The 12566-nt window shown below is 46.1% G+C and overlaps 1 protein-coding gene across 1 annotated transcript in view; it reads right to left on the bottom strand.

The window, feature by feature from the left end:
* Window positions 1–482: 482 nt before the first annotated feature.
* ADRA1B (adrenoceptor alpha 1B) overlaps window positions 483–12566 on the bottom strand; it is an 83361-nt gene continuing 71277 nt past the window's right edge. Inside the window, exon 4 of the mRNA XM_019740580.2 lies at window positions 483–1592. Within this exon, the coding sequence (XP_019596139.2) occupies window positions 988–1592 (605 nt within the window). The 3' untranslated portion in view covers window positions 483–987. The remainder of the gene's footprint in view (window positions 1593–12566) is intronic.

Genomic DNA, 12566 nt, shown 5'->3' with positions numbered 1-12566 from the left:
TTCTCTTTCAGGTTCTGTGGGCACAAACAATGCAGTGTTTTGTCTAGCGATGTGGGGAGGAGGTGAAGGGAATCAGCCCATCTCTCTGCCTGGGTCCCACCTCCTTTCTGGTGACAGGGTCACCTAGGGTCCTGGCCACAGACTCCCAGCTAGAATTGGGGACCTAGGGGTCAGGGCCAGGCCAGACATTGCCCAGTGCTACCCACAGCAGGAGGATTTAGAAACTGCTAAGAGTCAAAAGCAGGCAAGCAGGATTTACGGGACAAGTCCAGGGGGTCACTTTCAGCCACAGGATCAAATTTGTTTAGTCCTTGGGGACAGTAATGGCAAAGGCAAAAATGGGGCGGGGGGTGGGTGGGATGGGGTTGTCAGCACAACTATCATCTATAAGACCTGCGGAAGGGGCAGGGACAAAGCTGAAGTGTACAGAAAGGGAAACTCCAGACCCTGCCTGCCACCCAGATCACAAACTACTCAAAGCCTCACAGGAGAAATGACCTTTAATGTCGGACTTTGTTTCCAACCCCGCCAAAGTGCCATCGTTCAGTGTCGTACAAGGAGGGGCTTGAGAGGTACGAAGTCACGAGACAAACAAGGCCCCCCCCACCCCGCGGCCTCCTGGGCGCACACTCGCTCTGCCCCACACACGCACACATGCAGACCACACATACACCGCACAAACACACGCACGTGTACCCACGGTTAAATACATATACAGAGGGACTCTTTTATATATATACAGAGAGAGAGAGAGAGACATAATCCCGGCTGGCGTCGGGTCCCCCAGGCTCTCAGCATGCTCGGCCCAGCTCTCGGTGCTGTACCTGGCACCCATGCCCCTGCCAGAAAAGCAGCTGCCCCTCTCCCTCCCCGCCCCCCCGCCCCGTTTCCCCTTGGGCCCCGGGCTCCAGGGCGCCGACACCCCCCTCAGCCCCCTCCCCCCTCGGTGATGTCCTCCCCAAGGAAAGGAAGCTGTGCGCGGGGGCCCTACAACGGCCCCGGCGCCAGGGGCATGTTGGTTTTGAAGCCTGGCTGCCCGTTGGCCATATCGGCCGCGGCCTCGCAGCCCCCATTGCTGGAGCCCCCGTCGGTCCCGGGGCTCTCGGGCTCCGCCAGGAGCTTGAAGGTGAAGAGCGGGCCCGAGTCCTGGCGGCTGCGGCGGCCGGGGGCCTCGGGTAGGCTCAGGAGGGCACCGGGCGCCTTCCACTCCGGGAGGGAGCACAGCTCGACGGACGGCTGCGCGCCGCGGCCCAGGTAGCCGGGGCTCGGCGAGGCCGAGGGCAGGGTCCGCTGGCTGCCACTCAGGCAGCTGCCGCTGTCGTCCAGCGAGTCCTTGCGCGACTGCGAGCGCTCCAGCGAGCCGCCGCGCGTCCACGGCCGGTAGGTGTAGGCGCAGCCGCCCAGGCGCCGGCGGCGACGGCGGCGACGGCGGCGGGCGCGGCACTGGCACCCGAGGATGCGCACGAAGGCGCGCTTGAACTCCTTGCTGGAGCACGGGTAGATGATGGGGTTGAGGCAGCTGTTGAAGTAGCCCAGCCAGAACACCACCTTGAACACGGTGTCGGGGGGCTTCAAGGTGGAGAACAGGGAGCCTGCAGCGGGAAGGGGAGGGTGGGCACGGGCAGAAAAACAGACAGCAGTTGGTGAGTACTCAGCCCCTCTCCTCTGTGCTCCGCCCAAACACCGCCCGCCGGCAGGATGCTGCCAGCCCCCTTCCTCTGCCTGGAATGCTCGCCTTTTTGTCTCAGAATGAACGAATCTTACATTCACTCTTAGGGCCAACTTCGATTACTTCCCTTCGCCCACGAAAGCTTTCCTGCTCTAGCTAAACAGCATCTAAGCTCCTCTATCTCTAGATTTCCTAGGGCAGCGCTTACCACTTTCTACTCAAATGAGAATAATCACCACAATTGCACACCTGTTCTGGGTGGGAGGCACTGCGCCAGCACTTTGTGTGTATTATTTTAAACTTCACAAAATGCCGTGAAGTAGACGCTGCTGATTTATCTCCAGGGCAGATATGAGATGTATTACAAATCTGAGTGCGAAAGGTAAAACTTTAAAGGCAAAAGAAGACAAGGTAAAGGACGGTCTTTTTGATCTGAGGCGAAGAAAAATGACTTAACACTTCAAAAAGATAAACTACAAGACAAGGGTGGGAGAAGATATTTACAATGCCCATGATAGTCGAGGGATTGCTAGTTAGGCTATATGAGGACTCCTGCAAATCAACAAGAAAAAGTCAGCATTCCCAGCGGAAAGGTGGGCGAAGAAAAGGAAGAGGCAATTTACAAAACAGGAAACCGGAAGGCTAAAGAGCACACGACAAGAGGTTCAACATACTAGGCAGTCAAATAGATTAAAATGAAAACCACAAAGAGGTATAATTTATACCTGTTGGACTGGCAAAAATTAGGAGGTTGGATGACAGTGCCAAGTGTAGGCAGGGCTACAGTGGGACACAGGTTGTGAAGATCTGGAGAAGACTCTGGTACCATTTGGTCCCATTAAATATACACACACCTCCTAACCGAGCAATTCTGCTCCTGGGCATAGATCTCAAAGAATTGTCACATAGGTCCATAAGGGGACATGTCTGAACATGCTCAGGACAGTGCTGTTTGAGGTGACAGGGAACTGGAGAAAACCTGCGTGTCCTCCCTGGGAATTATGGAACCACAGAGATGGGTAGGTGCATAGCGTGGAGATTATGCTGCGCTGAGAGGCTCTAGATGACAAAACCATGCAGCTACATGGGAAGGTCTTCAACACGTCTTTCGTTGTGAAAAAAAAAAAAGTAGGAAACAATGAGATTTATAACATAAACTGTTCAAGCAACACACCAAACAACCACACACATTCTGCAAAAACACTTTCAAATTAAAAAATACGTATTGAACACAAATGGTTGCCTAAAAGTGGAGGCAGAGGGAAATGAGAATGGGGATTGGAGGTAAAAGGAAGTAAATCAATAAAATAAGAGAGAGGCCTGGCACAGACCTCGATGACGAGGTGTTATGAATCGAGGAACATGATTAACTCATCCCTTAGCATTTGTAACTCATCTCAAAACATTTTATGGTAATGGTAAATTAAAAACAATTTCCATTTTAAATACAAGGCAACTGAAACTTGGAGAGGTTAGGTGACTTGCCCCGAAATGTGATTTTTTTTTTAGCAAGAGAAAAGACAGATTTTTATTCGGGTATATATATATATATATATATGGGGGGTTCACAGAAAAATGTGACTAAAAGGGGCTGTTAGAATTTGGGGCTTATATACCATCTTAATAGGGACAGGAGAGGGAGAGAAAGGCACTTATGAGAAAACAAGTGACTTTTTGGAAAGCCAAATGGAACATAGATGGAAGATAGACTTTTTATGACAATGTCTGTTCAGGGGTGGTGTGGAGACTTCTCACCTCTGAGAGTCAATTTCTTCTAGTTGTTTCCAGGGAGAGAATTTATGACAATTGGGTTCTTTTGAGTTCTTTTGGGAGGCTTTGCTTTTAGGCAGATAAGGGATTTCAGGCAATATGGTGCTATACACTCTACTCAACCTGCCCAGCTGCATTACATCCTACTTTCTGGATATATACTGTGTTTCCCTGAAAATAAGACTGGGTCTTATATTTATGTTTACTCCAAAAGATGCATTAGGGCGTATTTTCAGGGGATGTCTTATTTTTCATGTACAACAATCTACATTTATTCAAATATAGTTATGTCATCATCTTCTGGAACATCGTCATAACGTACTAAAGGCGTCCATCTGGCTGACAGTCTTAACTGGGGCTTATTTTCGGGGAAACATGGTAGTAGTTTACTGAACCCTTTCCTAGTGATAGTCAAGTACTCATAGGTGATTTCCAATCTGGGGTTGTTACAAACTGCAATAATGAAAAGCCTCATGCATTTGCATGTTTGAGTGTTTCTGTAGAATAAATTCAGGAATCGCGGGGTGAGTTCCACAAAGTGCTGACAGTGAGCCAAATTGCCTTCCGAAGTGGGGCAGCCGTTCACCCTCCCATCGACTGTATATGAGTACCAGGTGCCTGCCACCCATATCAGCTCTGTATTAACACTAACTAACCAAATAATTATTATTTCTCTAAATCACTCATTGGGCTGGAAATATAATTCCAGGAAACCTACTATGAGTGGGACCTATGTTTGGTAACTCATTGTATCATTTCGGGTAAGTTGCTTTCCCTCTCTGGCCTCAGTTTCCCTCCTTTAGGGGAGCGGTTTTATCTGGATCCTCTCCAGTCTGTGGAAGTCTGTGATGGAAGTCCTGCCCTTCCCAGATGGGGTGTGCCAGCTTCTCTAGACCCACCACAGAGGGGCAGTGTGGGTGAGGGGCTGGAAGGAAGGCCACCTGGAATTCCACACATATTTCGGCCCTTTTCCTCCTGTCTCTCCCCCCAGCAGCACAGTAGCTACTGGGATTAAGGACCCTGTTCGCCAGGCCACCAGCCTGCCCTGGTGGGATCCAAGAAGCCATAATTAATTAGGGATGAAGGAGGATCAGTGACAGGGATCTTTTACTCTGCGCACCCAGACCGACCTTTGGGGACCGAGCAAGCTGCCAGGAGAGGGGAGCAAATATCAACAGGAAATGAAGGTTTCTGGAAGCCTGTTCTTTGCTGGAAGTCAGGGCTGTGCTGGGCTCTGTGACACAGCCACTGACTCACTGTGCATGTGTGAGCCCGGCGCCACTTCTCTTGCATATGAAATGGCCTGATGCTCCCTGCCCTGCCGTTTAGAATTATGGCAGGTCAGTGAGGGTGGGTGACTTTTCAAGGTCACTCAGCAGGTGAATGGCAAAATGACCACCAGAACCGGTTCAAGTTGTCATTCATTTGATTCTACAAACATGTGTTGAGGCAGTGGGGGTTAGTGGTGACGGACCTGTTCAGACATCACAGGTAGGTAGACTGTGTTCAAAAGCTGGCCCTGGCTTCCCAGCTGTGTGGCCTTGGAGAAGCCCCCTGAGCTGGGTGAGGCTCAGTTTCCTGGAAAATGGGGATGCTGCTAGTTCTTTACTGCATTCATGCGATGACCTTGGGCTTGGTAAATGCCTGGCACGTTAAAAGCACTCAAGTGCAGCTCTTCTTACAGCTTCAAATACAACTACTATTACTACTGCCAGTGCGGTGGTTCCTGGCAGTACCACCTACAAAGATGGGGGTGGTGGGGAGAAGGGTGAGCTCTGTGCTGGCCAGCTGTCGGGACTCTCACCCCACTGCCCTTTCCAATACAGGCCCACGGGTAGGCTTCAGGGGGTTCTCGAACCAGTTAAAATTTTATGTGACATTCACGCGTTTTTCTGGGGGAGAATCCATAGCTGTCATCACAGGCTTGAAGGGGTCAGCAACCCTCAAACGGTCAAGCCTCACCCATCTCAAATCCAGGGCTTTCTCAGCATCAGTCACTGTCCCATCTGGGCATGTTTTGAATGCCTTTTGTGAAATCAACTCATTTTTCATATCTAAACTAAAAAAACCACAACATTTCAAGGAAGCTTTTTATATTATTTTAAAACCTGTATCATTTGCTATATAAATAGAGTGTCATGGCAGAGAAAAATATGATGGGAACGAAATGGTGTTAGTTCTCTGGATCACTCCAGACAGGGGTGGGCCTGCGGAATGCTGTCGTTTTCAAAAGGGACATTAGCCAGGCTGGAAGGGTGTTGAAGACTTACTGGCTCTCAAGTGAGAGGAATTCCTCTCTGAGGAACCTAAAGGATTGAAAGACAAGTGATCAGGGAACAACTGTCTCCCTGGCATAATAGAAACTAAATAAACATTTGTTCAGTGACCAACGGGTTGACCAAACATGTGATTCAAAGATTCCTGTGCCATCTCCAGGCGTCCTTCCAAGCTATCTCACATACCATCAACTCTGCAGCGAGTGTGAGCAGCACAGACCTGGGAAACCACTGGTGGGAGGGAGGCACCATGGCTCCATTCTGATGCCACTCACAGCCTCTTACTGAGGCTTTTTAAGCAGCTCAAATGAGAGGGCTTGGAGGGGTTGAAAGCTGGATACCTGGGTGGGGTGCATAGGAGGTGGAGCTTGGGTGGGGGAGGGATAAAGGGGCCAGCAGATGGTACAGTGAGCCTGCGCCCTCACTTGGGCCTTGCCTGCCCTAAGGCGATTTAGAGGGATTGTGAAGTGCAAGGATCAAAGCTAAGGCAGAGTAGGATCCTCCAAGGGAGAAGAATTTCTCAGCTGGACTTGGTCCCAGCGGGTCATCCTTAAGGGGCCATTCAACAAATCTGAACAGTGAACACAAGGCTGCAACCGTCAGTGAACCTCCACCCTTTAAAAACAACGAGCACGTTTGTGGAATAGCAGCCACCATGTAACAAGCTTACTCTGCGCTAGTCACCGGGCTAAATGCTTAACCATCCTTATGTCAGTTACTCCTTCAACGTGCACAGCTCTAGGGGGCGCCATTGTACAGTGTCGTCTACAGCACTCCTGGTGACTGCGGATCAGGAGCGTGTGCCTGCTGGAGGCCATGACTATTACACTCCCGGGAAGAGAAGGTAAGCTGCTCTAGGTCCGAGAGCTAGTGGGTTCATCCAGGCAGCCTCTAACCAAGGGTCTGAATCACTGCCCACACAGCTCATGGGGACACACCATATGTATGTTGATGTGTACAAAGGACCAGAAGGATATACACGGAAAGAAAAACCCTGTTTATCCTTGGGTGCTGAAATTATGGGTAATTTTCCTTCTCTGTGCTTTTTGGTGTTTTCCAAAATGTTCTCTATAAACATGAATTACTTTTAAAATGGGGAAAAATCCACTGAATACTATTTGAGAAATAAAAAATTAACCACAAGATACTGTGTTTATTGGGTCCTGTTGTGTGTCAGCCAACTTTCTTATGTTCTATTTCATGTAATCCCCGTAACAGCTTTATGAACATAGTGGATTATCCCCACCGTAAAGGCTGCAGAAGAAATAGACGCCCAGATCCTGCACAGTTAAAACAGAGACGGTCTGAAACGAGATCTTCTGTTGTTAAGCCCAGCAGCCTCCTGTGTTAGTTCCTGATGTCCGTGTGGGGCCCCTGACCTTATCCCCTCACTGTGGGGCAGAAAGGGGGCCCTTCTAATTCTTTATGTATTCCTACATCCATAGATCTCAGTAAACACTGGATGTAAACACTCAGTAAACACTCCAACGGGAGGCCTTGGAGACTGTAACGAGGCCTGAGGACCCAATGCATCATTTATCTGGACCACCCGGAGCTGGGTGGTTTATAACATCCCTCTGGACTCTGACATTCTGGGACTCTAGGATTATAAATCGGATTTAACTTATTTCACAGTCTGCATCCAACAAGCTGGTGACTTCAGGGGAGCCAGTAGGTGGTAAAACTTTTGATCAGCTTATAAATATAGTAGAACTCCTTTTGAATGTGGCTCTTCTTAGGAGCATTTGGCTACACTTACAGCCAAGCCCCGTCTCCTCAGCTGAAGCAGTTTGGCCTAATAAAAACTCAAAAAAATTAAAACGGTTGCCGATTCTTTCAACACCAGCTTTGTATGGGAGGTTTCCTTGGATTTGGAAATTCCCTTCAAGGTTTTTTTCATTTTCATTTGCCACTTAACCCTGGAATGAGATCATAAAATTGTCCAACAAATACAATATCTTTGAGGCCAAAAGTCCCATGTTATGCTTTAAAGCAAATGCTGAAAAAAATAATCATCACCACAGCCACCATTTACAATGAACTAGGAACCAGTTATTAGGTACTATGTTTACAGATCTTCGCTCACACAATCCTCCCAGCAGCCCTGCTCTATGGTGTCTCATTTCACAGATGAGGAAATCGAGGTTTAAGAGATTAACAAAGTCACATGTCTAGTAAGTGGTAAAGCTAGGATTAAAAATCCAGCTCAGCAGTCTGGGCTCTTACTGTTTAATATTAAGAAAAAGAAGCTTCTATTTATTTCCTTAAGCACCCAGGCAATTTCTCCCTCAACTGGGAACAATCTCTCTCTGCTGAATTGTCAAAGCACTTTATCTGAACCTAATATATGGCATTTATCACTTTCTACCTTGAATTACAGTTGCTTAGGGCTATACCTCATGCCCCTTGATTAGACGGTGAGCGTCTAGAAAAGAGAGTTCGCGTCTGATTTGTCTCTCTTTCCCCAAGGCCCACCACGGTGCCTGACATGTGACAGGCCCTCAATCAACATACGCTGTATGAGTAATAATAGTGATAAAAATAATAAAACTGAAATACATTAGCCCCTGGCTACTCAAAGTGAGGTTTCTGGAGAAATAGCTTGGATACCACCTGAGTGCTTATTAGACACGCAGAATCTCAGTGACCCAGTGAATCTGCTGTTTAACGAGATCCCAAGGTGAGAAGTGTCGCCTTAGCCCATGCTTTAATTTTAAAAGTTGTTTTTATGGGTGTCTTGGGATTCACGGATGAGCAAAGGCTGAGCTGAGAGCCCCCTCACCATGGGATCGACCTCCTTGCCCCAAACCCTCCAGCAGCTCCCATAGTTTATAGGATCGAGTTCAAAGTGCTTAGGCTGGCTGTGATGGATGGACCTGCTCAACTTGGCTGTGATGGACGGATCCTTCACAACATGAGCTGACTTTTCTGGCTCCTTTCCCTTTACTCACATTGTCCACTCGTGTGACAAGCCCTTTCCTTTCCTCTCTTCCTCTCCACCCTTTCCAAACCTGGCTTAAATTCCTTCTCATAACCACCGCCCACGAGTATGCTTCCTCGAAGTGTGAAAGCAGGAGGCAGGAATGACCAAGCTGTGAAGACCTGCCAAGATCCAGATGACCCACACAGCTTACCTAATTTCACCCTCATAACAGGCAAGAGGGATGCGTGGGTTCTGTATTCTCAATTTCCAGATGTGGGCATTGAGTCTCTGAATGTGGGGAACTCACCCAGTGTCACACAGCTATTCAGTGGTAGAGCTGGGATTCAAACCCAAATCTGCCTGGTCCCAAGCTGGGCAGTTTCCATAACAGACAATATTGCCTCTGAACTCTTAGAATACTTCTAGGCTGGGGGAAGGCTAGAATTGTTTACTTGCTATTTGTAATGGTGTCTTTACATATTTTTTATCTGGCCTTTAAAATACAAATATCTAGAAGTCTTTTGTGTCACTCTACCCCAGTGGTTCTTAACCTAACAATGCTGGTTATGCAAATAATTCAGCATCATATAATTTTAGAACTCAGAGGCTCACTGAATCCCATCCATGGTACCCATGAGGTGCACGCTTACCAAACTAAGGGTTTCTGCTATTCTCTCCACAGATTTCTGTCATAACAGCTGTTGGACTTAGTTACTTAAGAGTCTGTTTCCCTTGTATATAAGCTCCTTGAGGCCAGGGTAGACATTACTCATTTTGTTTTTTCTAGCATTTAAGGCAGACCTTGGTTTATAGTGAATGTGTAAAAATATTTGTTGAGCACATAACTTCCTCTTCATGTGCCTAGCCCAGTATCAGGTTCATAGCAGGGGCGGACTAAATGGTTGTGGCATAATCCCTTGCCTGTACTTCGCTTCCTTCCTCTTCTTTATTATTTCAATGGCAACCACAGGACAATGCCCAGTTCGGTTCCCACCGCCTTCCTGAACACTTTCCTGACTGCTCCAGGTCTCTTTTCCTTTATTTCCCATCAATGCAAAGTCCATAGCACACGGGATAACATGGAAGCTTATTAAGGGCTGTGACTCTTGACTGTTTAGGCAGGCAGCATCAAAGCTCCTTAAAGATGGGGATCTGTGTCCTATATTCCGAGCACAGGGCTGAGCATATGGTCAAGGCCATCAATTACCTACTGATCAATTGACTGAGCCATTCCATCTTCTGGAAGGGAAGCTACCTCCTGGCTTAGGCCCAGCGTTAAGAGCAGATGGGATGGAGTGGTGTTCACAGCACTTAAGGGTCCACGTTTGATGCCAAACAGTGTGTTCCATGTTTTGACCTTACTGGAAATAGCAATTTCCCTGTAGAACACTTTTTAGAAACTGAGCATTGGTGGGACCTACAAGAAGGAGGCTATAAAACTTTATAAAGGGGAATAAAAAGAAGACATGTATAAATGGAGAGACACAGCTTGCTTTAGAACAGGAAGTCTCTGTCCAAGATAATTTCACTTCTCCCCAGTTAATCTGTAAATTCAAAACAACCTCATGAAAAGTTCCAACAGAAGATATTCTTTTTTCTTTGAGGGAGGTACTCAAGTGATCGAAAATTAAATATATAGAATATAAAAGAATAACCATGAAAAGATAGCCAGGTCAATTAAAATACGTAAGACGAATGGTGGGTGGTATTGGGAAGATGGGGGCACCCACCCCTACAGATATTAGAACCTATCATAAAATCACAGTAATTAAAAAAATACTAGAGCAGAAAATGCAAGCAAAAGCAGACAGATCAATGAAATTATATAGTTTATAAAGAGAATCATATATCTATGAGAATTTTATATGCCATTTCAATGTTTATGGGGAAAAAAGATATTATTGTATAAGCAGTGTTGGGACAACAGGTTAGCCATTTAGAAACAAATAAAGCTGGAGCCCTATTTTATTTTTTACATCCAAATAAACCCAGATGGACCCAAGATTTTAAATATAAAAATTATTAAAATATTAGAAGATATAAGTGAATATTTTTATAATTTTGAAATGAAAAGACCTTTTAAAGCATGACAGAAGTTCAGGACCTGTAAAGAAAAGTATTGATGAATTTGCCTAGACATTTCTATCAGGTTGCAAACTTCAAAAACAAAGTTAAAAGAATCAGATAATTCAAATGTCAGTAAAAGGAATAATATTTCTAATACACAAAGCTCTGTTTCAAATCAAGAAGAGGAAAACAACTCAATAGAAAACAAAGCAAATCATATGGCCATGCAAATAAGTACAAGGGACAGCTGATGAATTAATGAAAACAATAAAATTCCTTTAGAAAATAAATAATGCAAATTAAAAAGCAGCAAAATATTACAGATCTATTAGTTTCGAAGGTATTTAAAAAATTGCTTGAGATACTAAAAAACAGAACTTGAGAATATCCAGATATTGGAATTAGAAGGTAGCATAAATGTTTATTAATTTAATGGTATGGTGAAAAAAAAAAAAAAGAAATCATGACCAAAGTGAAGTGGGGCAGAGTTTGGGCCCTCCTGGTTTTGCTAGGGAAGGCCTGAGACTGAACAGTGGAGAAGTACCTGACCAGGCAGAGAGGCTGCAAGGGAGGGCGATACATCCTGATCCCCCAGAGGCATCAGAATGTGCAAAGCTCTCTATGCATGAAGGAGCTTGATGTGTTTCTGGGAATGAGGGAAGTCAGGGGGCCAGCGTGCAAGGGAGCCATGGAGAGAATAGCAAAAAAAAAAATAAAATTTTTTTGTTTATGCTCCATTTGGCAAAGGTGTGGGGAAAACAGACATTTTTATACATTCTGGGTAGGGGTGCAAATTTTGGGTAGAAAATTGGTGTTGTATAATAAAATTAAAATGTGCCCAGCTTTTGATCTAAGTACGTACATCCAGGAATTTATCCCACAGAAGTACTCTGAAAAGGGAGCAAAGATAAAAAATACAAGGAACTGCAGTATTGTTCCCCCCCCCAATGGGAAATAACCTAAATTCCAACATAGGGGATTGTGAAATAAACCATGTAGCATTCATGCAATGAAAAAAATCATACATCTGTTAAAATGGTTATTCTACATGTAATGATGTTCATGGTAGAATTAAGTAGAAAAAAGCAAATTTCAGGAGAGAATGCATAGTATGATCTGATTTTTATACGAAACATTGTATGCCTGCATGTGTGTATTCATAGAAAAATAATCTGGGTAAATATACACCAAACTATTGGGGGCGGAGGGAGAGAGGGAGAGAGAGAGAGAGAGAGAGAGAGAGAGAGAGAGAGAGAGAGAGAGAGAGAGAAAGTTGAAAATACAGGGGAAAGAACAAGTATATGCTAGGAGCTGCCTGCCCTTTAGGCCAGGTCGTCACATTTCTGGGCCCCAGTTTGCTCATGTCTGAAACAAGGGGGCATTAGCTACCAGGGCCTTCTTCTACTCAGATTCCAAGCTTTATATTCATCCCATTTTAGAGGTGGAACAGAAATTATGGAGAAGGTACAAATGTACCTGCAGCCAGTGTCTTTGGGCCTAGACCTAGAACAAACATCCATGCATCTCTTCATCTTTCCTTCTGAGGCGGCACATGAACCTGCTGGTTGGCGGAGAGGCCTGGTGTCTTTGGATGAAAGGCTCCAGGAACAAGAACAAAGGTTCCAGAGAACAGGAACAATTACTGGTCTTGGGCAATCAGATGGTAAAACGCCAAGATTGGGCCACTTAGGCCATTAGGCTCCGTGCGATGCCTGTCATCCCTTCTCTCAGAAGCTGCCCCCTGACTTCCCTGCCTTCCTCTTTCTGACTCATCCCTCTGTTCTGTCCTTTGGCTGGTGGTAATCAAAACGTTTCCCGACATCCAAACTGATTGGCTGGGTTCAGGTTGGCCTGGGAACCC

The sequence above is a fragment of the Rhinolophus sinicus genome, linkage group LG10 (assembly GCF_036562045.2).
Source record: "Rhinolophus sinicus isolate RSC01 linkage group LG10, ASM3656204v1, whole genome shotgun sequence".
Taxonomy (NCBI): domain Eukaryota; kingdom Metazoa; phylum Chordata; class Mammalia; order Chiroptera; family Rhinolophidae; genus Rhinolophus; species Rhinolophus sinicus.
This window is presented reverse-complemented; position numbering and strand designations above follow the sequence as displayed.